Source organism: Dermacentor variabilis, chromosome 4 (assembly GCF_050947875.1).
Source record: "Dermacentor variabilis isolate Ectoservices chromosome 4, ASM5094787v1, whole genome shotgun sequence".
Classification (NCBI taxonomy): Eukaryota; Metazoa; Arthropoda; class Arachnida; order Ixodida; family Ixodidae; genus Dermacentor; species Dermacentor variabilis.
Genome location: NC_134571.1, coordinates 220,161,522 through 220,182,181, shown reverse-complemented (window position 1 = coordinate 220,182,181; position 20,660 = coordinate 220,161,522). Strand labels below are relative to the sequence as shown.

Here is a 20,660-nt window from a genome sequence, read left to right as displayed (position 1 = left end):
ACCAATTAATTGAGGGCGCCGCCATTCTGCGATCGCAGCGTCGTGTGTCGTGCGGTGCCATGCTGGTATGTGGGATCGCGCTGGAGGGTGCCCGGCGAACGTGCTATTGAAGACGAGGGGAAAGTTCTGGCGCTTTCCCGAGAATTGTCAACAACTTGTATGGATTGGGAAACTTCTTAGCGTGTTGTCACAAAGATTTAAGGTTCAATATATCCGCAATATCGAACGGCAACCGTCCTAGATGCGCTCCCACAGCTTTCCTCACCATCCAAATAGGATGCGAGTCAAGTCGATACGTAACGTATACATGTAACGTGTTATTATTGTATATCTGGCCTTGAGCTCTATTACGATGTCAGTCAGGCGACAAGAATGAGAGGTGTCTCCATGTGTCATGCGGTGTCCCGCACCAGCGTACATCCCAATCCAGGTAACTGCAAAGCTCCGAGGAAGCATGTTTTGCTAGCCCTCGTGGTCCTAAAATTTTCGCGGTACGATTTTCTAAACACCATTTATCTGGCTCCCGGGCATCAAGCTCTACAAAATAACGAACTGCAACATAACTCCATTGGAAGGGTTCTGTTAACATGTATATGATGAGCTGGTGACAGTAGCTGGGAATATGCCACGGTCAATCAGACGCACACGACGCATTCAGAGATTATGCGCACTGTTAGGTCTTGGACGGTGTCTGTGCGTGAAAATGCACCTACTCGAGAGAGCTGAAAAGCGAACAACTTCTCTTTGCAACAGCAACTTTATTTTCTGCAGTAATACAGCGTGCTGTTAGCGGTGTCGACAGCTTGGCGGCGAGATGTGGAAGCACGAGAGAGCCCATGTGAAGCAGGGCCGGCCGGCACACGGTAGGCATGGCTTTAGTTCCAGAATGGGAAAGAAAATATCTTCATTGCTTGCTCGGCACGAACTGTTTTAGTAATACGTCCTCGGTCAACTTCCGCCAGAACGTTGGTTGTCAAGCATGATAATCTTAGAATACGTTTGAACAGAATAAGTTTAACGTGCGAGGACGATGAAATAGCTTCATCCATTCGCAATAATTGACCCACACGAATACACACGTTTCTTTCATATCCCAGTTTGATCATGGGAGCCCAGTTCCGAATTCGTTGCCGAGCGCTCACTTACAACAAAAACTTCCGAACATACACGCGATGGCATCAAGTCATTTCTGTTTATGCTGGCAATACAAAGCAGATGCTTCTCTGTTATCACAGCGGCGGTGTCCTCGAAGTCGCCGCGGCTGAAGATGCAATTCAGCCTTGATTTCGGAAGGTATTTTTGCAGCCGAATACAGGAAAGTGGTAGCCCAGACAGAACGCGTTAGAATCGCACTAATTCGCAATTAATCCGCTACCTTCCTAGGCTACTGCTGGGAGAAAACAAATCCCCACATAACAGTGCCAGGTGGAGCGGCACGGCGCGGTGGTTCGAGGCTACGTTCCTCCTCGCCAATAAAACAGTCTCTACAAGAGAGACAAAGTGTTCCTGAATTGCGAAATATGCGTCTGTTCATTTTGAAAATATTCAATTGGAGGTTTTAAAGCCCAGAGCACATTTATTTCTTGCAACGTGGTTATGTGAATGTTTGCACGACGTCTGCACGCACTGCTAGCGATTGCGTGTCAAAAGCAAAATCTATCGATTTCGGTTTCATTATTTTTTTCTGATACAGAAGCTCTTGGTTCTTTTGATATAACTATTAATTAGTACATTGCTAAAGATATGTAATCTTTCACTTGCCGGTATAGTACGACAGATGGTTCAGGAAAAGTAAGCTTGACACGAAATATCTTTCACTTCACATCGCCACTGATATCAATGGAGCGTGAACTGTGCGTCATTGGTGCACGTTTTTGACTTTTGTTCACTTGACTATGAGCCAAGTTCATATATACTGTACTTGGGTCATGACTGAACTGTACACATGCGTACTGGAATTTACAGCTGTGCTTATGACGGCCTTTTGTGGTACGTTTGTTCGCTTTACGGAGAGCTTTAGAAATGTCCTGAGGGCGACGTTCTTGTGGCCCATTTTCAGATATATTTGCATCGCTTGGTTTCCGGAGCTCACCTTCTAGTGTCGGCGATATTGCTCATTTGCCTTGCTTCATTCTAAGTATCCGGCAGTGTTATGTGTTTGGCACTTTCGTGGTGTGACAAGCTGCCTGAACAAGTTGCCTATCAAAATGAACATTCCATCTCGGGATCCTGCTTGTGGGCATTTCCGTTTAGCACATATTTTTGAATATAGCTAGAAAGCACTGGCTTTATATCTTCAATATCGTGGCCCCAAGAGCTGGTGCTGGCATGTAGGCCATGCGCTATTGGTCATTCATTAATATGGGATGTTATTAGCTTCTACTCATCAGTTTCAGTGTTCTTGAATATCATTGTGGAATTGTGACTGCTATTCGCTTCCCGAATGTTACAATCCTTTTCTGGTTAGTTTTGTGAGTGAAGTTGAATTTTAAGAGTTTGTTCTTATTGCAGTTCTTTAGCTTCTTTTTTTTTTACGTACGCGCTTATCCTCTCCGTGTACAATTAGAACTTGCAATGAATGTTTTCATACGTGTGCCTGGCGTGGTTTCAATCATTTTTGTAATACAGCTTTATCAATCGTCCATGTATAAAGTAATCTTGATATGACATTGTGAGTCTCACTTGTGTTCTTTAGCAAGTGCTTACTGAACTCACCTTTTTCATGTAACCATTGCAGGGCTTGTAATATTTCATAATTATGAAAATACAGCTCTACGATTCTGTGAGGCCAGTTTTCCCAATTTGGTGAGCTGGGACTATATATAACGGATACCTCATGAGTGTTTCAATTTATATTTAAACGTTTACATGTTTGCACGTTAACAAAACATTTCAAAAACGCTCACCAGCTACTTGCCGACAACAGTGGTAAACGTACCTCAACAGATGCACCTTCGAGGACAAATGAATGGGAGCAGCGGAGCGTGTGGCCAAATAATGGCTAAAGGTGCAGTGCATGCCGTTTTGACCAGTCGTTGTGCAAATGGGCGGGCATTTCGTTCTCGCGCACCCTTGTGCTATAAACGTCACCTGTATTTTGTCCAAAACTTGTTTTCTCATCCTGCCACAGCAGTGCCATTCCCGCCTGCCAGTGCACTGTTATGGTGGCCAGCACCACCGCTACATTTTGTAGCGTGACATAGCTGGCATGCGCCCAGTTCTTTATCTGCATTGCTTTGCTTTTGTTTCAACAATCACAGCTGACAGTGTCTAATCGTAATTTGAATAGCACCAAAAATGCAACACACTGGAGGAGCAGTTGCTAGCCACGTTAACAGTGATAGCAGGTAGGAATGGAACTGCAGTGGCGAGGTGAGAATACAAGCTTCAAACAAAATACAAGTGACGTAATGGCAATAGGACAAGCAGCCCTACACACCACGTCGGAACCGCATGCGCGTGCATGAGTACAACGATGGCTGGCCGACACCGCACACTGTGCTTTAAGTTGTGCTTCGGCCACATGCTCTGGTGTTCGCATTTCATTTGTATTTGATAGTACATCTGTAAGGGCAATTGCAGGTATGCAGCTCATTATAATGTGAACAGGAAAGATCCATTACATATTCTATGGACCTGCTGCATTCCTAACATGAACATATATTAGAGGTCACTTAGTATGTTCAGCTGCGATATTCTTTCAGCATTACAGGAATTCGATTTGGATGGGACGTAGATCATCCATGGTATATATTTGTAATGTTGTTTTGCGAAATATAAAAATCTTAGAATGTGTGCAATCTCTAAAACGTGGTATTCTATTGACATTTATGGGGCATAAATGGTTATCTGGGCCATGGTCAGTAAGAACAACAAAGGAAAGAGGTGAGAAAGTGGTACTGTACGTGTGCGCCAAATGTTTCAAAGTGCTGAATGGCCTTGGTAGGACAAGGGAGGTATGCGTGCGATCGCGGTTTGAGCACCGAGCTACTGCGCTTGGTAGCATAGTTTGGATTGTATTATCGGGCGCACAATAAATTTCTTTTTATTGAAATGAGGTGCTTTCAACGCGCATGTCTGTACAAATTGTTTTCAGGCAAATTCGCCTGCTTAACTTGCAGCATGCATGTTTTAAATAAGGGAAGCTTAATCTAAGAAGAAAATTTTGAACACTTGTGCGTGTTCTTCGTAAGCCATCTGCGAATGACACAAGCCATTTTCAAAGGGATATTTCCTATGTACAACTATATGTAGGCTACAGTAAGGAGACCGGTCTTCTAGAAGTTATAGTTTGTTCTTCATCTCTCCTTCTATATTGCACAAAAAAAAGAATGTACTTGGTATAACGTGTAGTGCCTTCCTTCTCGGAGAACATATGTCCCCTATTCCTATACGTTATTTCAACAGTTTTACTTTGCTGAAAAAAAATTCGCTGTCATTGGCTGGGCTTGATGATCGAGACATCATTGACATGCACTTTGTTTGAAATCGTGTACTAGCAAAGCGAGGTTGAGTACTATTGTAGCACACATTTTTGTAAAACCCGCCTTTTGTTGTTAAAATCCAGGCTCAATTCTCAAAGGCAATGCTAACATATTATGGAGGACAAGATGTGTTTTCCATTAATTAGGATTTATTTATTTATTTATTCACAAAAGATACTTTCAGGGCCCAAAGGCACTACAAGAAGAAAGGGGGGGGGGATGGCTAGACGTGCAGCTAACAAAAAAAAATGTATATTACAAGGCATCTTGTAAAGCCGTCTTGAACTCTTGGCACCCGCCGTGGTTGCTCAGTGGCTATGGTGTTGGGCTGCTGAGCACGAGGTCGCGGGATCGAATCCCGGCCACGGCGGCCGCATTTCGATGGGGGCGAAATGCGAAAACACCCGTGTGCTTAGATTTCGGTGCACGTTAAAGAACCCCAGGTGGTCAAAATTTCCGGAGTCCTCCACTACGGCGCGCCTCTTAATCAGAAAGTGGTTTTGGCACGTAAAACCCCAAATATTAATTGAACTCTTGGTTATCAGTTGTGCTGGCGATTGTAGAGGGAAAGTGGTTCCCTGCAACGCTTGTTCTAGGTACAAAAGAGTCATTGCAAACTTTTTTGTGACAAGGCGATAGACCCACCTTGAAGCGATGATCGGTCCTTGAAGACATATAATGACGGGGATGAAACAGAACGTCCTTCAAATCGTTGTTAAAATAATAGATTTTGTGAAAAAGGTTAGGCCGAGATGATTTTCGACGCAACAAAATGTCAGGCAAGTTTAGGGTTTTCTTCATAGATGTGGCGCTAGAATGACGTGGATAATTCCATGAGCTGAAACGTGCTGCACGATTGTGAATGGCTTCAAGAATTTGAATGAGTCTATTCAGAATAGGATCCCATATGACGCATGCCTACTCTAATTTAGAACGTACCAAGGTTTTGTAAAGTGTTAAGTTCAGGGACGATGTGGCATCAAAAAAGTTTCCACGCAGATAAGCAAGCATGCGATTCACATCCTTAGTTACATATTCGACATGCATATTCCGTGAAAGATTAGAAGAAGACTGAACACCAAGGTATTTATAACTGTCAACAGATGGTAATGGAATATTATTGAGGAAGTAAGTACGGCGGACAATTGTTAGTGCTGTGGCGAGAAACTTGCATGCTTTTAAATTTACTTGTATTAAGTGCCATGAGCCATTTGCTGCACCTTTCGGATACCCTATCTCGATCGTGTTGCAGGTTGAGATAATCGGCATGGTTAGTAATTTTTTTGGTAAACTATGCAGTCATCTGCAAACAGTCGGACAGTTGAGAAGAAAGGCAAGTAGGAAGATAATTAATACAAATCAAGAAGAGCAGAGGGCCCGAAACGGACCCTTGCGGACACCAGATGTTACGGCAAAATTAGTGTAACAAAAGTCATTAGCCGTCCTATATTGACTGTAGTTAGAGAGAAATTTCTTAATCCATGCAAGTACATTGGGGTCTATGTTAAGTTGATTAAGCTACAAGATAAGTAGATCGTGTGAGCGGAGTCAAATGCTTCAGCAAAATCTAAATATATGCAATCAGTATCAAAGTCATGATCCGCGTTAATGAACAAGTCGCTGGTAAAGCATAGCAATTGCGTTTCGCGTGAGACGGCTTTAAGGACTCCATGCTGAGAAATAATGAAGAAATAATCACTCTCAAGGAATTCAAAGATGGGCGAGTATATTATATGTTCTAGGATTTTCACTGGAATGGATGTTAATGATACAGGACGGTAATTATTGGGGGAATGTACATCACCAGAGTTATGCACAGGGACAACCTTCCCTATCTTTTAAACAGAGGGCAGTGTAGACATCTGTAATGACTGTCCAAAAGGCTTTGATAATATCAATGAAGAAATTTGTGCACACTTCAGCATTTTGGAAGAGATACAATCTAGACCGGCCGAAGATAGCACTTTTAAGTTGTCACTCAGGCTTTCGACATTAACTGCGTCAATAGCGATGGAATCTATTGGTAAGAAGTTGGTTTTTGGTATATGCGGAAATACTATGGGGTTGCTTTTATGAAAATGAGTAGCAAACACATTGTTCAGAACATTGCAGCATTCGCATTGTACTGGAACATTAGATTGGATTAATTGAATGTGTCTCCTTTTAAACCGTTAATAATGCTCCAAAATTTGCGGGGCTTAGAATGCAGTTGCCAGGAAAGAGTTTTATCAAAGAATTCCTTCTTGGCTTTTGAAAGCACAGTACAGAATTCTCGATTAAATTTTTGATAGCAAGAGCAGCAGTTCGCTCAGGCTGTTATTACGCGCGTCGAAATATCCGCTTCTTCTGTTGCGCATGCACTTGAACGTGTTAATAAACCATGGAGAGCAATGGCTCCATGAACCGTTTCTTTTAGGTAGAAAACGATCAATGAGAGACATAGTTCAGGACAGCATTCATTTGGGCTAGGTGGTGCATACTTGAATTAGGAAGGAGCAGCGCCAACTAAGACGATCACAAGTGGGGAGAACGACACAGGACAAGCGCCAACTTCATCTATCTTTATTCATCGAAAAATCAGCAAATATAAGGAAAATCACAGACATGCGCACAATGACCATAATGCATCATCTGCCAAACCGTTCTAGATAGGACATTTCGCTTTTAAAGAGGGTCGCGGAAGTACCACTAACACAGTTTTTTCCCCCTTTCTTTATATGGAATGCTTCCATAACCTTACGTGCCTTTGTGTCCCTGCTTCTGCCAAGAATTTTTATCTCTCCGAACCGTGGTTCACACTTCTTGCAGTACTGGCATTGTTTTCGTGGCGAATGTTCTGCCTCTCGGTCACACGCAGTGCAAGTTGTGCAATGTTGCGAAAGATGCGCATCTCCTCTTTCAGCGACCGCACATGTTCAGCTGCACGGTCATTCACGCATCTGCCCGTTTGGCCCACATAGGTTTTCCCACAGGTCAAAGGTATTTCATATACCACACCGGTGCAGCACTTTACAAACTGCTTTGCATGTTTTTTGGTGCAGTTGCTCCTCGTACCCTGGTTCGCGACGAGCGCTCAGAGCGGAGCTTGTTTTCGCCATGTCTGTTTGCAACTTTTTCATAGTGTGGGCTATCCTATGTACATACGGAAGCACTTCCGGCTTCGCAGCTAGTTTTTCTTGTGCGCACGGTTTCTTGACCATGGCACCTTTGATTTTTTGCAAGATCGCTTCAGCCACTGCTGTGATAACCGTGCTTGGGAACCCCGCCAAAACCAACCTATCACCTTGCTTGTCAAAGCTCGCGCGCATTGCATGGTGACACGATTTCACGATAGCAGACTCAAGACAAAGTTTACCAATGAAACATTTTACGGGTTTTGAATGCACCGACGCATAAGGAAGAAGCTCCTTTTGTGCTCGAGGTGCGGACTGCCAACATACATGATCTTCACCCAAGGTACTGTTAATGCCTAAAAACTGCAATCGCCCCTGCAAGGGTAGCTCATGCGTGAAAACCAACCCCGGTCCCTCCTCTTTAAAGCTGTCTAGGACAGTGCTTACACCACCTGTGTAAGTCAACACGTTCAGTTTGTTAAAAACTATTAAAAAATCGTCAACATACCTGAACACTTTTAGTACACCCTTTCCTGTTAATATTGGCTCCAAGGCCATGTCAATACAGGTTAAGAAAATGTTAGTAAGCACCGGGGCTACGCAGGATCGAATACAAATCCCTTGTCTTTGTCGATAAAGCTTGTTCTCGAAAGAGAGAAACGTCACATCAGGGTAAAATTCTAGCATTTTCATAATATTGTCTATTGACACGCCAGAGGAGTTTTCGAACTCTACTGCACCGTTACATTCTATAACATCTCTGACAGAACGAAATAAGGCATCGTGGGGCACAGAGTAAAACAAGTCTTCAACACCTACTGAAAACACATAACCAATGGAGGTACTTCCATTCGTAAGAATAAGCCATTTTATTGAAGATACAAACTGGATGCATGCATGCACCCTGAAGTTTCATATCCCTCGGCCAACTCACTGTCAATTAAAACTTTTCAAGTAACCTCCTGCACCGTTTATTGATCGTGGATTTCGCTTTATGATGCAAAAGTCTCGAAATCTCGCTCAAATGACGCATTGCAGGAAGGAGAACCTGTTCAGGAGTTCATTCATCAAGACCACATGCTTTCTTTCTATTCAGCCGTCATCGTTGAAAAAGGTTTCCTAAATTGAGAGGAACGTCAGAGAAAACGCCTATATTTTCCTAGCACCCTTAACTGCTTACTTGATAAACAAAATATTGGTATGTAAACAAGTTAATCTTGCGTTTATCATGTCTATAAGTGCCTCTTTCGATGCTCGTTCCTATATTGCCTTTTCAGCACCTCCAAATTCCCTTTTTCCTTCTTTCTCAAGGCTCCATTTTGGTTATGTTGTTGATATGGAAGCAAACAAACCGCTTCTTCATCTGAACAGTAATGACGAAATCATCATGTGGAGGCCTGCAAGGTGGAGTTAAGCTAACAGGAAATGTAAAATTAGTCATTCGCCCGACTTTAGCAAACTGCTACAAAGGAAACCCACACAGGTTCCCGGGAACATCTTTACAGACTGAACACATGCTTCAGACTGCCCCATGATTGATGAGTCTGGGATAAAATGTAAATCTAGATGGTCACGTTGCAATATATCTTCTCCTTCATGAAGTCTTAATTCCAGAGAGCCATGCCATGCCGTAACACTATAAGACCTGATAAAGGCTGCTATTATTGACTGGAGCCACCTTGCTGCCACCATTGCTCTTATCGCGGACACTGTCAAATTAAAATCTGTTGTTTACATTGCCTTTTCTTGAACAAATTGCATATGCATCTTTTTCTCTCCTGCTCTTGTCTGTAAAGCCATCTGGCCTTTAGAGTATTTGAAATAAATTAATTTTATTTCGTCCAACTATTTAGTTTTCTCTTTAAGAATATCTAGCTTTTTCCGAAGGCCACCAATTGTTGCATCTTTCTTTCCCGCACTGCTGACTGACATGCAAACGTCATCCACGCGCTAGACAGCGTGGTCAGCAGGCATTCCTTTTCTATGTCAATGAATTTATCTCTGTCTCTCTACTTTTAGAATGAAGTCTGCCTGACCCTTAGCGTACTGTGTAGAACGACAACAAAGTTTTTTGGAGGAAATGGACAAGCACTTGCATCTCTTGGAAAGGATGTCCAAGTAAAATTTTGCATTCCTGCAATCACAATGAGCATGCATATCTGTCCCAATTTCCACGTTTCTAATGCATGCCATTAGGAAAATTAACAAAAACAGCTGCACTTTCAGGCAGTACTTCTGGCTAAGGGAGCATATCAAGACATAATATCGTTGGTTTCTAGTAATAGTATGTTTATTTGGCCATATTATATACAATATGCCCTCGAGGTGAGGCTAAAGGAGGTAGGCCAAGCATACCTCCTGACAAGGCCTACACCCCGATCACAATTCATGGAAACGGGGGCCGAATGGACAAAAAAAAAAGAAAAAACAATGAGCAAACATGATCACAATAGAAAAATAGTTAATGATAGACAATAATAAATATCAATTAACAATAAACAAAACATTATACAGAATTATACAGAACAAAACAAGTATACAGAATTAGCTGAAATTTAACCGGGGGGGAAAAGAATCGTCAGTTTTTTCTTAAATACAGACACACTATAAGTTTCTAAAGCAATCTGAGTAAGAGACTGGTAGGCATTACACAATGTTATAATTTGATAATCGGTTGTTTGTTTACCATAATTTGTTCTGGGTCTTGCAGTAGATAGGGCAACGGAACGTAGACCATACGCAACGTTTCTTGAATTGTAAGTAAGTCTTTTTTTAAGATTCAAGAAGCACTGTCAACACACCTCTCAAGTGTAAAGGGGCCATGTGTGAGCCATTATGCTTCAGTGGCTCCCAAGCCCATTTGCCCGAAAGAAGGCAGGCCTTGTGTAAAATTATTCTTTTGGAAATTTGGTTTTTTATAGGTATTTTATTTTGAAATACAGAAAGTAGCCTTAACTGCAAAAGCATGAAACTTCTGGCATTGTCTGGCAGAGCACAAAAACTAAACAAAATACCAAATTTAAATGCCAACATTGCAGGTGGGGGCCAACAACGAAACATTGGCACCCACCTTGCAAGGGTCTGTGTAACTCTCTTCTGCAATGCAGAAGAGAGTGACACAGGACTCGGTAATCTGAAGTTTAGGCCCAACTTATGCATAGTCTACATGCTCAGTACTGATGCGTTAACTTTAAATGGAACTGCAGGATGGCATCCACTACTCTGCTGTGTCATCAAAGACCATTCCATATTGCCACAGACTCTTTCTCCGCTACCTAAAAAGAAGACATCATCGTGTGAAGCTGACAAAGCTGAGATGCAATGGAGGAAAATTGGTCAGCTACCTTTTGGCCGGCCACTGTATCTCCACACGGCTCTGGCCAATACCTGTAATTAGGGCAAATGTACTATGTATTTGCAGTTTCCCAGAACATCTGTGGTGATGGTACTGCGCCACAATATGTCACTAACAAATTCTGCAAATTATCGTTATTTTTCTAAAACGAACACTTGTTTTTACCTCTTCGCAGTTTTCTTGTTTGGACATGTATATTCACCCAGAACTTCCACCAATGATGTTTGAACACTTCATCACCGGAGTACAAATGGCATCGTCGTTTTAACATTGACGACATGACAGAAACATACGTACGACGACCGACGGCTGTACACACTGTGGCTGATCGCGTCACAAACGCACGTTCCTCTTGTTAACATGCGTTCAGCACTTGTGTGGAACCAAACAATCGATTCGCACAGCCGCAGTAGAAAACGATCGTCTTCAACGTGGGCTCAAAAACGCGTCAAATAAACAAGTCGTTTGATGCGAACACGTTGTTCCACCTTGTATCGCTTCGTTTGATACCGAACAATGCTAGGCGCGAGAAACGGGTCACAAACACACACAAGTTGATTTACAGAAACACGTTGGGGGGGGGGGGGGGGTTGTACCTTCTATCGCTTCGTTCGTTGTCGTGCTGTTTTCGCTCACAAACATGGCGCACACAAAACTCTATTTACATAAACAAGATTTTCCACGGCGCATTGCTTCGTTTGATTCCCAAACTCTGCTAGACGTTGCCTGGGCCGTGCGGGCGAAGTCAGCGGTGTTTCTCTGGGGATGGGGACTTGGGGGCTTAAATGACTCAACGGAGTTAGGTACGTTTCGCCTGACCTAGGATACCCTAGGAGGAAAAGTACCTATATGAACAGTTCCCGTAGGTGACGCGCGGGGTCTCTGTAGTCAACCGTCGGTACAGGTAGAAATAACGTAGAAAGTGCAACAATAGAGGCTGACGCCAATAAAGTGGCCACTAGGAGGTCCATGAAGAAAACTATGAAAAACAAATTTCACACGAGGATCAAGTACACAAACATGCAATGCGGTAGAAATAGAGCGAAGTGGTTAGAAATAGAACAGCAGTTAAAGGACGAAGAAGTAGGTGTATACGCACTACGCGAAACACATCGCAGGGGTCTAGAAGACCAACCGTTTATTCAGGGCTACGTCTGGGAAGGGAGAAACAGAACAACAACGGAGAGGAAAGGAGGAGGAGCAGGTATGCTGATACATCAAGCAACAAATTGGCAAATAATAAAGTGAACTTGCAAAGAACGTGTCTGGGTGTCAGGTACAATTGCCGGTAAAAAGAAATGGCTAGGAGTAGTTTATTTAGGGACAGGGGATAAATGCAGGCAAGAGAACAAGGATCTAGTGAAGTGTCTCAATGACGATATTGACACGTGTACGTATCTTTATCGGGCGACCACGTTTCGCCGCCTAACAAATGTTATCTCACGGCGCGGGACTTGCCTGCATGTATCCGAAGTTTCTGGAACGTTATCGATGCTTCTATCGGCTGTCGTCGCTGAACCTTGTGTTATCTGATTTCATCGCTTGACGCGAATGGTGTAGAGCTTTGCGGAAGGCACGCGGGTCCCAACGATTAGTCTGGAACATTCGACGACTGCTGTATAAAAGCCGACGCGCTTGACCCACTGATCAGATTTTCGACGATCGCCGACCGTGTTCGCCGCAATCGTTGTGCTATAAGTGTAGCCTGTTTTGTGGGCACAGGTTCGCCCAATAAATGTTAGTTTTGTCGTTCACAGTATTGCTACTGTGTTCTTCAACGACACCAACACGTGAAAATATAATGCAGTTTGGAGAAGGTACCGATATTAGTCTGCTGGGTGACATGAATGGCCACATCGAGCATCTGGATGGATACACAGATTGTAACGGGAAGTTGATGCTAGACTTCTGTTAGCGACACAACCTAGTTATAGTAAATAGAGAAACTAAGTGTGGAGGGACTAATCACGTGGGAATCCCGTAACAGGCAAACGACCATTGCTTAATGTCGCAGGGGATGTATAGCAAGCTCACGATAGTGGGAATAGACGAAGAGGGGAAGTACAGCCTCGGAAGTGATTAGTGATTAGAAGTGATTAGCGTATTAGTCTATAGATGGGAGCCCTGCTTGAAAGAGAAATGTAGGGAAGCCAAAAAGAGTACTCAAAGTTAAATGACGAACAAACAGTGCAATTAGCGGCAGGCACAGAAGATGCAATAGAGAAACATCCCATGGTAAAGTGGGATTAAAATCACTTAGAACTACTCATTAGTACAAAAATAAAAGAAATAAAAGGAGTAAACCGCTGGAGAGAAAAGCGGAAGCTACAATGTTGGTGGAATATGGAAATTAGGGAGGCCATCGAACATTGCGGTTGGCATCACGAGAACACACAGAAGGAAAGAGGGCGCAGTTATCTGAAGTGGAAATAGGCCGAAAATGGGAATCTTATCGGCAAAAGAAACAAGTGCATGTCCTCGTCCAGGCTAAAATAAAGCAGTCCTCTAATCGCTGGCTGGCTGAAGTCCGCGGTGCAACTGAAGAGGGTTCAAGAAAAATCTGGAACCATATAAGCTGGCTGGGTAAAGCGCATCACGGAAAGCATAAACACATTCATGATGCTGAGGGAAAATGTTTAGAGGGAGATGACCCTATGAACTACATTGGTTCAGATATAGCTGAGTCATATAGGAAAAACGATAGGGCAATCGCCCCAAATGAGGGAGCAACACAGGATAGCACAATAGAAAACAGCTTAGAATTGACCAATCTTAACTGGAAAAAGGCGGAAGCAAATGTTTCAAAATGCACGTCCGCGGGGATAGAAAAAATTCCAATCAAGTTAATTAATGAACTTGGCCCAAGAAACAAGGAAACGCTGATAAAAGCATTAGAGGCAGTCATAACAAATAAGCAAATTCCGCACAGCTGGAAACAGAGTAAAATTAATTTGATTAAAAAGGGAGAGGCGATAAGGCGAACATAAAGTTCTTTCGGCCAATTACGATAACATCAGTTATATATAGGCTGGCGATGCAGGCGGTGAAATTAAAAATGCAGTCATGGGTAGAAATTAATAGAATACTCCGAGAACTTCAGAACGTTCAGAAGTAGTAGGCGCTTAGATGATAGCCTGTTCGTGCTTACCCAGTGCATAGAAATAGCTAAGACGGAAAATAGACCTCTGTATTTAGCCTTCCTGGACATAAGCGGTGCATACGACAACGTGAACAGGGAACTTCTGTGGAACAGATTTAAAGAAGAAGGTATTGGTCGTGAGGTAATATTTTCTACAGGAAATATATCGAGAAAGTAATGTTGAAATAACATGAGAAGGCAATAAGAGTACGACAACCGTCCAGGTTCACAAAGGATTAAGGCAAGGTTGTCCTCTATCACTGCTGCTGTTCATGCTTTATATGATAAGTATGGAAAGAAGGCTACAAGGGAGCAATCTAGGTTATAATCTGTCATACAGAATAGGCGGAAAGGTTGTTGAGCAACGACAACCGGGTTTAATGTATGCGGACGATATTGTACTGTTAGCAGATAGCCAGGAAGATTTGCAAACTCTGGTTAATTATTGTGAAGACGAAGGAGACAGTATAGCTTTCAGTTATGGCGCAGCTAAGGCTGGTGGGATGTTTTTAAACGATACAACTGATCAGGAGCTTACAACACAAGGCCATGAAATACAAATATATTGAACCAAAAAAACGAATACAAATATCTCGGGGTATGGATAAACAAAGGGCAGATGTACACGGAAAAGCACGAACAGTCCCTCATAGCAAAAGGGTGAATAGATGCAGGGATAATAATACATAGGGCATTGTGGGGGCACAACAGGTATGAAGTACTGAGAGGTATTTGGAAAAGAATAATGATGCCGGGGCTTACGTTCGGGAATGCGGCCTTGCGCTTAAAGGCATAAGTTCAGTCGAAAGTAGAAGTAAATCAGAGAGCTGTCGGAAGATTAGCACTAGCTGCCCACGGGAAAACCACGAACGAGGCAGTACAGGGGGATGTGGGCTGAGCGTCGCTCGAAGCACGGAGAGCTCAGAGTAAAATCCTAAATGAAAAACGTCTCAGGAAATTGGACAATAACAGGTGGGCAGCTAAGGTATTTAAATATCTATACAGAAAGAGCATTGACTCACAATGGCGGAAAACAACTAGGAAGCTAACCAGTAAGTATGTCAGAGACGAGGACGGAGACAGACAGAGCATTAAATGACTGGTTAAAAACGCGGAAGGTAAAAATTTGATAAATATAATGGAAAAGAAGCTTAGTGTTGAACTATATCGATACTGGGAACAGCAGATGAGGAAAGAAGCGTTTCATGATAACTCAAAAGGCAGTGCCCTACTCTTTCAAGCTAGGTCAGGATGCCTTAGAACGCTATAAAAAAATTTACTAAGAAGAAGACACGTGTACCGTGTGTGGTAAATCTGTAGAAACAATTGAACACCTCATACGAAAATGTGATGGTATCCATCGCGATGTCGATACGGGCGCAGTCAGGCTTCCTGAAGCCCTAGGGTTTAGAGATAACAATAGCCATCTAAATAAATATGAAGTGGAAATTAGGCAAAAGTGATTGGAAGATTGGTGGCTCAAAACCAGAGAGGTGACATAAGGTTAAAAGTGTAGGAAGAAGTGTTTAAAGAAAATGGCGAATTTTAATACCTTACAACACAGTTAAACAAAAATAAAAGGCTGAGCATGGTGGCAACTGCCATCACCACGTTTCAAAGGGGACGCTCCAACCGTCCATCCATCCGTGTACGAGCGTGCGAATGTAAATGCGCGGACCGGTCAGCTGCGCTCTAAAAACCGCCGACGGCCGCACTTCAAAGAGGCGCGTGGATCCTTCGAAGAGAACAGCCGATGGCGCGCGCGTCGACGCATAGACATGGTATCGAGGGGATGTAATTTCGGCTGGCGCAGCGCAAGCGGCGTAGCGTTAGCGGCCGCAAGGGGCGCTTGCGCGCGGGCCAAAAACTTCGGAATATAAACGCGCCCTAACTGGTATTCTGACAGTTCAAATCATTGTCTTCACTATAGCAGGTTTCTTACTTGCTCCTTTGTGGACACCTTATTATTCATCTTCAAGGCGAATGCTTGCAGTCCTTCGCGAAGTAAAACTCGTAGCGGCACCTGTGCTTGCTCACTGTGCTCCGCAGTATGTATTGCACTTTTGCTGTCTAGGTGTATTTTTGCTGCGTCGTTATTCCTCGCCAGGTGGTGTTTTGTTCTTTCGAAGAGCGTGCGGCTTGTTCGTGACAACAATTCGCTCGCACAGCTAAAACCTAGGAGCCGTCAATGTTCATTTTTACTGCAGAGAGGGGGCGCTGCTGTTCCCCACAAAACTGTGGCACGTACCCTGCGTGGAGACTGGTAAAGGAAGGAACAGGTTCCAAAGGACAGACTTTCCACGAACCTTTCACACAAGTTACAAAGGATTCCCGGTGTTTCCTGCCAAATCCACGCGGCATGTGTGCTTAACAGCATTCACTCTCGGCACAAACCCGACACCTTCAAAGAAATTGCTGGTGAAAGGAGAGTAAATCCCGGTACACGTATGCTACGTAGAGGTGACGAGAAGCACTGGGAACCCTTTGTAATTTGTAAAGGTCTGGCGTACTCTCTTCCGTTGTAGAAAAGAGTGTGTCGCCCAGACGGGTACATTTCTTAATGGGCGATGAAGGAAACACCAGAATACCCTTCACGAACTGATCATCCTGCTTGGCTGGTCACCGTGCCACACATTACGCGTGCTGCGTATGTGAGACTTTGTTCTGTACAAAACAAGTGCTGCTTAAAATCCTGATCACATGACTGAGGAATTTGTAGAAGCTGTAGAGATCCACAGCAAACGCGGACATTTCATTAATCGATCAATCAATTAATTAATTAATTTACCCTACAGGTTCGGAGGAGCATTCGGTAAGGGGTCACAAAGAAATGACAATAATAAGGGCAGAAAAGGAACTACATAGTAAGAGTAACAAACAAATTTTTTCATTGAAAGGAAAAAGAACACTGGTAAACATTGAAGAAAGAACAAAGTCAAGGGAATACAACGCAATACAAAGTCGTAAAGCATAGTCAAGAGAACATCTGAAGTTGCAATGGTTCACGAAATTTGGCATGATATTTTAATGAAACAATATCATTTGCAAGGGTATGCATTTTTTTCAGAAAAAGAAATATTGTTTCCTTCATTTTTGAGAGTGGCATGGGACGGAAGGTCTCGCCTGGTTTAAAGTGTTTATGCTTTTTTATTTTTTTCCTTTTTTAGTGCGACGACACGAATCTCATATAACGTCATATAATGCCATCAGTAGCACTGTGCTATCGGTCTTCTGTCGCCTTGTATGTTTCCGTTCGCGCTCAACTGCACATGACAGCGCGGGGTTGAGATGTTTCTTCATCACCCACCACGTTGCTCATTGAATCGTCAACTGACCATAAGTGCACGTCATTCGTTCCCTCTGTCTGCGTGCGTGGGTACGTGCACGTGCTTGCGTTTGTGTGTGTGTGTGTGTATTTTACCAGATGATCAGATGTTTGAAAAAAGCCGGCAACGAAATTGGCGAACGTTCAATATAATCAAACAAAAGAAACGCGTCAAACTGCAACGTATTTGTCTCTCGTAAGCTTTGATCCGTGTTTAAGTTCACTCGTTCAATTTCATTTTAGGTATAAACCACCTAGATCAGCTGAAAAGTATTTTGACGATAAACCCATACTTCATTGCTGCACCAAGCTGGTTTTCTTTCTGTTTCCAGGCCAGCCACGGAGAAGTGCCGCAACTAGCTCTTTTTATCGCGACAATTTAACATAAGATGTAATGTTAAGAAACGCAGTGTTGGAAGTGGCACCTGGAACTTTCAAAAAATGTTCAATCCACTACGCATCCGTCCATTGTGATGCGCGATGGTGTTTTTTTAGTGCTGCATTTTTCTTTCTTTGCAGGTGATTTTCTTCAGCTGGATGGAAACACGGGTGTTTTGAGAAAAGTTTTAGTTCCCCGTATCCAAGATGACTGAAGTCCCCTGCACAAAAGCGGCACCAATACGATTCACTCTTACAAATATTGCGGCATGGAAACGCTGCAGAATCGAGCATCTGGACTGTGTACACCAATCAACCATTCATTCAGCTTTATTAAAGGAGTGTTTGACCATTTTCGGATTATTGCTTTTTGCTTTTTTCTGGAAAGGTGATTACACTTAGACAACGGCAGATCCCCATGCTTGTTAGCTCCTCTTAGGCTACATGTCTGGTCATCACAGACGCCGGCATCCGGGCGTGGTTCAGAATCCGCCGCCCTCGTGTAGCGTGCATTCGGCACACATTAAAGAACTACAGTTGATCAGAATTAATCCGGAGTGCCCAGCTACGGCGTATCCGATAATCAGAGCGTGGTTTCAGCACATAAAAGCGGAGGATGTAATTTTATGTTCTTTAACGTTCCGCCAACGGGGCACTGAAGTGCTATTGCGGGCATGCCAGAGGACTCTCATAAAACTAACTGAAGTATAAGGAACAGAATAATAATAATTTTAAATAATGCCAGAAGCATACTTGATGGAATAGGCAAGACACAGGGAGATCGAGCTAATTGTGGACTAACTATGGAGGCTTCATATGCAAATCTCCATAATGCGTTCTTTTTTTTTTTTTTTTTGCTGTCTGACCTGTCCAGACCTTACTTCAGCTTCCAGTCCTGATCTTCAATTTTTTGGCGTCCCATCACGCCGTAATAAGAAGTGTCCATTTTACGTTAGCCAGAGGCCGGAACTAGTCGTTAAACCACGCCACCTTCATCGATCAGTAGTTTTCCCAGATGCCTTCAATCCTTCGCATTCTGACACGAGGTGGTGATCACCAGGAGTTAATTTCTTTGCGAACGCATGTACAAGGGAGGCAACGGCGGTCGGGATTGTTGCGTTACCTTCGAAACTGACGAAAGTCGATGACGTTGTCTGTCGTGGCACACCCTGCGCTGGTGTTATTTCAAAAGGATTTGTGTTTTTCAGGGATTCCTTTGTGAAGAGGTTCATCTCGATCAGTGACTACAACCAGGGGACGTATTCTGAAATGTTCGCCGCCGCGAAAGTTTCGCCCTGGCCACGCCTCCGCCGTTGCGGCGCGCTCTGAATGGCTGCTTTGACAAAACCGGAAATTCAGGTGGCGCAAGTGAATTTCCGGTTTTGTCAAAGCAGCCATTCAGCGCGCGCCGCAACGGCGGAGGCGTGGCCAGGGCGAAACTTTCGCGGCGGCGAACGTTTCAGAATACGTCCCCAGGAGGTTATTTCGGCGGCGTTCCTGGTGGTGTGCGTGTGTGTGAAAACATTTATTGTAATGAGGTCCGGAGGCTCGACTTCTTAAGCCAAGGCCGGCCGCTCCCACGTTGGCACTGTCAGGCCAAACCTTTCAGCGACAGCATGGGTCCTCTGGACGGTCCTTAGTTGGTCCTGAAACAATGGGCTTTGAATCCTTTTCTCCCACTGTGTCCATTCTTCAACGAGGTTGGGGAGAGTCGCGGGACACCCCGCCAGCATATGTCTGATTTCAATGATGCCATTATAATCGTGGCAGTCCATCTTAATCTCCCTCTCTGGATATATTTTATTAATGGTGTGCGGTGGTAAGGTGCAGGATATGTATCTGTTTGCAATAAGCGCAGTGAAAGTGCCTGAGCCCTGTTCAGTTTTGAATGAGGCAATGGGAATTGCCCGCGTCCTAAATAGTAGTGTTTGGTAATGTCATTGTATGTTATTAAATGATCTCTAGATTCCCTGGCTTGATGGTGAACGGCTCGGTTGTGACTGTCATGGTTAGCAAGTCCTCGTGCCAATTCATGAGCAACCTCATTGAGGTTTATCCGAGTCTCCTCCACTTTCCCCATATGCGCAGGAAACCATCGGATTTCAGTTCTCATAATCCCAATGTTTCCAAACAGTTTAGCTGCAACACCAGCTACGTAGCGTTTATCAAAACACTTTACAGCGGATTTCGAGTCACTGTAAATGCAGGCCCACTTATTACTCCTGATGGCTAGAGCAATTGCCACTTGTTCCGCCACCATTGGGTCCTTGGTAAAAATAGTGATAGCATCTTGCACCTTCCCTTTATAATTTGAGACAATGGCCGTGTATGCTTCTTTACCTTTCACCCAGGCTGCATCAACTGTAGCTGCCAATTGGTTCTGCTGTTCTATTTCCTGCAAGAGTGCTTTAGCTCTTACCTTTCTCCCTTAGACATTATATTCTGGATGCATGTTTCTGGGGAGAGGGTTGGTTCTGATCTTGTTCGTAACGTCAGTCCTTTGTTCTACTTCAGCCTCTATTGGGCTCCTTGATGTATTCAGTTCTTCACCTATTGCCTGTAATATGTTCCTGCCAGTAGCGTGGCCCATATTGACACGTATACGCGTTTATCTTTGTCGGGTGGCCGCTTTTCACCGGCTAACACATATCAAACGTTATCGCTCAGTGAAGGACGCGCCTGCATATATAGAAAATTTCGCGAATGTTATCGATGCTTCTGTTTTCTGTTGTCACCGAACCTTGTGATCTGATTGCACGCGCGATGCGAATTGTGTGGTACTCGCCGGAAAACACGCGGGTATCAGCGATTACTCTGGAGCCTTCAACCACTCATGTAAAAAGCCGACGCGCTTTGTCTACTGATC

The 20,660-nt window shown here is 43.7% G+C and overlaps 1 protein-coding gene across 1 annotated transcript in view; it reads left to right on the top strand.

Moving 5' to 3' along the window:
- LOC142580120 (rifampicin phosphotransferase-like) overlaps positions 1 to 18,121 on the top strand; it is a 66,402-nt gene extending 48,281 nt beyond the window's left edge. Inside the window, exon 4 of the mRNA XM_075690941.1 lies at positions 17,936 to 18,121. Coding sequence (XP_075547056.1) covers positions 17,936 to 18,009 — 74 coding nt within the window. The 3' untranslated portion in view covers positions 18,010 to 18,121. The remainder of the gene's footprint in view (positions 1 to 17,935) is intronic.
- Positions 18,122 to 20,660: the final 2,539 nt, after the last annotated feature.